The following is a 7,266-nucleotide window of genomic DNA, read 5'->3' as shown; positions in this document are numbered from 1 at the left end:
CATTCAAGTGTATGTTTCACTTAAAGAATTACCAAGATGTCAAGTTCCAATGGCAGCATTTCAGATAAGATCCAAAGTAAGAAACTGGAGAGTGGACACAAAATGTCTTTAAAAATGTAGCAAAGAGTGCCCTATTTTGTTACTTTGGGATGAATAGGGAGAAGGAATTGGGATGGTTAAATTATAGTGGCTAAACTTATTTTTATTCCTAAAAAATATAAACTGAATATCGAGTACAGCTGTATGCCTTACTCCTCCTCTGTCAACTTCTTCCCCTGGCCTCCCTGCACACATGTGCACCTTGAAGGGAAGACGTGTACCAAATTGTGGTTTGTGATAAATTACATTCGTTGTGGTAATTTTTCTTTGCAGCTTTACTATTTTTTTTAAGATTCTTAAAGTGATGTGTAACCCTGTGAAAATTCTGTAAGCACTTGTTATCTTAAACAAATATTCTAAAATGATAAAGTTGCAAGCTAGAAAAAGTGAGTTATTATTGTTTTATTTCTCCATTATGTTATTTAATTTGTCCTGGGATTCAAATGAGACAATGTATGGGATTGTGTTTTCTAAAATGTAAAACCAAAAGAAACGTTTCCGTGTTATACATTTCAAAGGGAGGAATAGGATAGTAAAAGAAATAACAACATCCTAGAAAGCATGAAAGTATGTCCAAACAAATTTCTAAATGCTAGGATGTTCTACCCTTGAGGAATTAAAAGTAAATTTCAGACAAGAGAATGGAGACTGAAGACAGTCATTACTGCAATCAAGAAAATATACTTTATATGTTTATATAAGTCTTAGTTTTCCCAACTTAATGATTCATGAGTGAGAAAATGGTGAGAAGGAAATTTTTATTAGAATCAGTACATTTCAAATCCCTTTTGTAAATGAAGAGAATTATAAAGTTGTAGTGCAATTCCCACTCCCAGTTCTGCAATTATCCCAAGCTTTTTTCAGTTATTTATTTACATAATCATTCATTCAGAAACATTGATGGAACTCATTAAATACTGGGCACCATTTCTGAATCCCAGCAAAAGTGAAGTCATGTTTTTGGTTTTCAAAAACATAACTAGTCATCTAATGGTGTTAGTACAGGGTTACTTTTACAATGTAATAGGTGATCATAGGAATTTGTACAAGATTTTAGATGTAGACACAGAAGAGGCACTTGATGTGAAAGCATTTTGGAAACAAGAGTTAGGCAGGCATGAGGAGAAAAGTAATGATGGCATGGGGCAGGAGAGAGTGGGTTTACAGGAGTAGCACGGGTGGTTCAGAAAAGCTACAGAAGAGCTGCTAATGATGACAATGGGTTCATAGTGAAGGCCTTGCATATGTTGCTCAAGAACTTGGAATATTATTCTCAGGGCAATCACATACAATTGATAGTTTTAAGCAGGGAAATGACAGGGTAGTCTTGGTATAATCACTTTTTTTTTAAAGGGAAAGATGGATTGGTGATCATATTGAAGGCAGGGAGTGAGGCCACTTAGGAGGCTTTGGCAAATAGCCAGACAAAAGATGAAAATGGCTGTGATTATGGTGGCATAGCAGTGATTTTGATAGAAATTCTTCAAATCAAATATAGTCATTCCTCGGTGCTCTCAGGGGATTGGTTCCAGAACTCCCCTGCAGATATAAAAATCCTTGCATACTTGAGTCCCATCATCCCTGTGGAAGTCAAGCAGGTGAAAAGTCAGCCCTCCTTGTCTGAGGGTTTAGCATCTTGCAATACTCTATTTTGGATCCAGTTTGCTGGATACAGAAGGCTAACTGTATTTATTGAAAAAACATCTGAGTATAAGTGGACTGTGTAGTTCAACCTCATGTTGTTCAAGGTTCAACCATAAATTCTAATTAAGATATAAAGTAATGTTTTTTGAGAAAATTATAAAAATAATAAAGATGTAGAATTGATAAAAAATCTTAGAATCCCTGTTTTAAAGAATTGAGGCCAAATACAGTCTTACAGTCAATGGAAGGGTAAAAAGTACATGCATTAATTATTGTATTTACAGCACACATATCCTGTAATTGATAGAAAATTCACTGATTAAAAAAAAAGTTTTGGACTGGACAACTTGGTTGGTTTTCATATACATAGCCAAGTCTTCATCCTACTGAAGTCACAGAAAACAATGAGATGGGAAGCTACTGGGAGACCATTTAGTTCAACTCTTTCATTAGAAAGAAAACCGAGAACCCAAGATTAAACCCTTTGCATGAGGGGATACACCTCAACAATGGCAATGCTGAGACTGGAATCAGTTGCTTGGCTTCTAGGGCAGGGATTTTTTCACTACACTCCAACAATTTCCCAAGAAAGCCATCAAAATAAATTAATGGGATGTGGATGATTATAAAAAAGATGAATTTTTAAAAGTTCCTTGAAATTATAAGGAACATTTAAAAAAGCCAAGCACCTGCTTTATTATTGGAGGTTGATCATTTTTCCAGATGAACTGACAAGAAAATGTGTGCCAACATCAGCAACTAGTCTTCACATACTCACTTTCCAAAAATAATTTTGGACTCTAGTCTAGCTTCATGGCACAGGTATCTAAGTACATGTGATTTATATTGTTACTTTCTTATTTAGAAAAAAATTGGAAACAAATTTCAGTTTATTTAGGATTAGCAAGAAAAGATTTTATAAAAAAGAGGAAATACGGTCAGTTTATGAATAGGCTATTTTATACTATTCATCACATGATAGAAAATTTCTATGGAACCTCTTTTAGTGCTAGGAAAACAAAAAATTCAACTACTAATCTAATAATTAAAAAATACATTTCCAAATAAGCAATAACTCATGTATTTATTATCTATTTAAAGTTTTTAATAAGGTAAAAGTAAGTCTGAAAAGGTTGTTATAGATCAGTTCCATATTTACTGTAATAAAAGCAATACATACATTTGTAGGTTTTTAGAAAATTTATTAAGAATTCTGAGGCAGTCTGCTCAGCATATACCTCTCCCAGCCCCAAATAAAAGAAACAACATGTTTGTCCATAAAGCCTGGGATTACTTGGTACAAAATGTGTCTTTGAAAAAAATAGTTAATGGAAAATCTCAATAAAAATTCATTTTGAAAGTAACCAGTACTGTTCAGAAATAATAAAATCACATGTTACTTGTTAGAAGTCACACAGTTTTATTACAGAACTATGTATACATGTTTTGGGTTTAAAACTTGCTATTTGAAAAGATAGAAGCTCATAATTTATTAAAATAGATATTTTATTAAAATATTTCTGGTTTATCCAAATGTTTAAAAAATGTTTTAAAATACAAGACATAACTATAAAGTCATGAGACTGATTGACCTTTTAAACTAACATAATAAAATCTATATGGTCCAAATGAGTGGTGATGCTTTAAGGTAATGATTATGTGTTCCACTTAAGGATGCTACGATGGCTTAGGGCAGTTTTGAAATGTCCCTTTTGCAACTACCTTCAAAAGGATATGAGCTTCATAATTGAATCATTCATTTGATTTGGTCCCCAATAGTATTCCAGTTTAATCATCATTTATATTCACCAGTCCCAGCAATTTTGAAAAACCTTATTAATCGTATTTGTCACTTATAAGGGTATTCAAAGGAAAGTCAATTCAAGTTCCAATGGCAATTCTGAAATTTAAGCATATATGCACTTTTAAGGTGTGTAAAATTTAGTAACTACTCACAGTATAGACTTTTTTTGGTATATGTCTATCATTTTGAAATGAGATTTTTCAAAGCAACAGTGATTCATCACACTGAAATAGGACTCTACAGCTCAAAATGACAAGAATAACTTTATCCTGTGTTACATACGCATATTACAGAACATCTTAAAAGTTTGTAGCTGTTAGTTTTTAGTTTATGCATGCAGCTCAGTAGCCTAACAAGTTGACAACTTTCCTGTCTCTCTACATGAATCACTGTAGTTGAAATTGTACTAAAGTATCAGAAGTAGCCTTTACCGTAAAATGTTAAATAGCACCAATATTACTTGAAAGTAAAGTGAAACATTAATAGGAATGCAGACACAAGTTTAATTTCTAACTACTAGAAAGAAAGCATCTCCTAGACAAAATAATATTTAGATGTGAATTATTTTAAAAGCACAACCAGATAAATGTCAGTCATAAAACATTTCATATTTTTCTCGGAAAGTTTAGAAAAGAAAGCTTTGTGTATCGCTCTTTTATATTTTATTTTCAAAGAAGATATATAAATGCTTACATAATCAAAACAGTGCAATCTTACCAATGAAGTTTACCTTGTGGGAACTAAATTTACTTATTTCATATATTAGTTCAACAACATAAATATAATAAAAATGCTTTTAAGCAATCTGATTAGAGCAACATTTATATTAAGTACAAAATATACAGTAAAATGAAACATCTTGTTAAATAGGCCTGTAGGAAAACAATAAAGGAATACATTTTCATGAATCTACTTTCACATTTATTTGTTTTATTGTGTCTGATAGTTACTACAATCACTGTGTGCTTTTATTACTGCAATTTCCAGGATCATTGTATATTCTAAGTATACTAGTGACCATGTCTGTAAAGCTAATTTAAAACGGTTTACTCCTAAAGTAAAAACAAACACACAAATGAGAAATCTCATTTTTTTAATGGGAAGTTGTGCATAAAACTATTGTAATATTTTGATAGCAATGTCCCTTGATTATTATAAATTCATCATTATAAAATGTGTACTATTGTACTAAAGCAAAACTGTTTGCCTTTAAATCTAAGTGTTGTCAACTTACGGTATAATTCTGGTTACAAAGTTAGGTATGAAATCTTTGGCTATTAATTAGAAAGCATTATTTGAAAATATCTGCCAATAAACATTTCTAAATGTGGTTGCTCATCTTAACAGTTTTGTTAATTAGAACAGCTAGGAAATGAACAGAACAGTGGTGCTTTTGTGTTATAATATCAAAGAAGTATTACAGTATCCAAATCTCCAGACCTGGGGTCCAAATATTCAGTCCTGGCTCAGTTGCAGGCTGACAGAAGAGAAGCTTCGTCCCATGCTCGTACACAATGGAGCAATCATAGCATCTGTCACACTCTTCCATATTGTCTGCACCGAAGGCAGAACCATTAGGCAGGTCTTTACAAAAGGCATTAAAATCCTGGAATGAAGGAAGTGAGATGTGTGAGGATTGTTGCTGTTACCAATTAAGGTTTCTGACTCTTTAAAATGTATGAAAAGATACAATAATGACCCAATTCACTTAAATTTGGTTGTTTGAAACAAATAAATGAACAGTGATCACTGATAATGATTTGGAATTTTTGTCCCCCTGGCTCTTATGTTGAAATGTAGTCCCCAGTGTTGGAGATGGCGCTGAGTGGGAATAATTGGATCATGGGGGTAGATCCCTTATGAATGGCTTAGTGCCACCCCCTTGGGAATGTGAGTTCTCACTCTGTTAGTTTGCGTGAGATCTGGTTATTTAAAAGGGTCTGCGACCCCCCCCCTTTTGCTCCCTTTCTTGCCATGTGATGTGGCTGCTCCTCCTTCACCTTCCACCATGAGTGGAAGCTTCCTGAGATCCTTGCCTAAAATAGTTGCTGGCACTGTGCTTCCTACACAGCCTGCAGAACTGTGAGCAAAAATAAAGCCCTTTTCTTTATAAATTACCCACTTTCGGGGATTCCTTCATAGGAATGCAAATGGACTAACACAACCACTTTAGTGATAAGATGCACAAAAGATATGTTGCTTAAAAAATATAGTCATGTAGATAATAAATACTAATGTTCTTTCTATTGGTGGCATGCTATCTGAAACAGTAAAACAAACAGAAATAAAAGCTTATCTTTATCTACCTGGTCTCTGCCAGTTAACATTAACCTGCTTAAGTCTTCACATTTCCCTGAGGTTTTACTTCCTGTTTGCCTTTCCTGTTGCCTCATTCTGCTTCCCTTTTCCTGGACCAGGCTGGATCAGATACTCCCTCATTGTATTTCTAAAGTACTGAAACAAACTTCTTAATCTTCACATGTATCAAAAGGTATCATAAATAGATGCTATATTTCTGTCTTTCCTACTAGAGTTTACGTTTTTTTTAAACAGTGAGGCCATCCTTGACCCTTAGTAAATGTTTGAGCTAACATAAATTTATCATTCTTTTATGCCTTATGTTATTAACTATGCTTTATAATTTTAATTTTTCACAGTAATCACACACACTGAAAAGGGCTGTATGATATAGTTGAAAGAGTCCTGAAATTGATGTTAGAACTTTTTTTTTAAATTTTATTTATTTATTTTTTTTCTTTCATAAAGATGGGGTTTCACCATGTTGGTCAGGCTGGTCTTGAACTCCCGACCTCAGGTGATCTGCCCACCTTGGCCTCCAAAGTGCTTGGATTACAGGCGTGAGCCACCAAGCCTGGCTGATGTTAGAACTTTTACACAAGGAAGCAAGTCTATCCTGAAATTGCCATTTTTTTGTATGTTTGTTCCTAGCATAGCTGTATATCCTTTTAGTCCCCAGGATGGTTAATTTTATATGAAATTCTCTAAATAATGTTCTCTATTGTAGTAATGTCCTCTGAGCAAAGTAGCTGTGAGATTTTTAGGCACTGCTGCTAGCCTCAATGAAAATTTTATTATTCCCTGGGTTGGCATAAGGGAGCAGGTTGATTTTGTTGGTTTGCTATTAAAATGTGACTTCAGTGGAAGTCTGCTGTACTTAGCCCAAAGTAAAGGAAATATTAGGTAGCTTTCTGATTCATTGATATATTCATCGAATACAGAATTATTCATATTGACTGTCTCTACAAATTATATTTGTGTTGTTTCAAGTGCTAAATACATGAAGCACTTTTATATAAGAAAATTATTCCATGTTTCAGAGATAAATAGCTGAATAGAAACCTTAATGATGGCACCTTTTGACTTCTTATTCCATTGCATTTCTCACTTTATGTGTGGCCTTGGGCATGTTGCTACAAATTAAAATGACAACAGGACGTCTCCCAGAACTGGCTATGAGGATTGACATTTATTATGCAACCCTGAAATGCCCATATGATGCTGTCATTATAATGTATAATAAATAGACCTATTTTGAAGTCAGAATATATAATGAAAATAACTATAACAAAATAAACTCAAATTGGCCTACTAAAAGGCTGAAGTTAAGATCAGAAAGTTTCCTAACCAAATCCATTTCACTTAGAATATAATGCTTACTTTTCTTTTCTCCTTTTCTTTTCTTTGTCTTTCTGTCTTTT

At 33.5% G+C, this 7,266-nt stretch overlaps 1 protein-coding gene across 2 annotated transcripts in view; it reads right to left on the bottom strand.

Moving 5' to 3' along the window:
* Positions 1–2,928: 2,928 nt before the first annotated feature.
* CAV2 (caveolin 2) overlaps positions 2,929–7,266 on the bottom strand; it is a 9,066-nt gene continuing 4,728 nt past the window's right edge. Inside the window, exon 3 of one of the 2 annotated variants that reach the window (XM_017535056.2) lies at positions 2,929–5,153. In XM_017535056.2, the coding sequence (XP_017390545.1) occupies positions 5,003–5,153 (151 nt within the window). In that variant the 3' untranslated portion in view covers positions 2,929–5,002. The remainder of the gene's footprint in view (positions 5,154–7,266) is intronic. The other variant, XM_017535057.2, reaches the window with a different exon arrangement.

Source organism: Cebus imitator, unplaced genomic scaffold (assembly GCF_001604975.1).
Source record: "Cebus imitator isolate Cc_AM_T3 unplaced genomic scaffold, Cebus_imitator-1.0 Scaffold90, whole genome shotgun sequence".
Taxonomy (NCBI): Eukaryota; Metazoa; Chordata; class Mammalia; order Primates; family Cebidae; genus Cebus; species Cebus imitator.
This window is presented reverse-complemented; position numbering and strand designations above follow the sequence as displayed.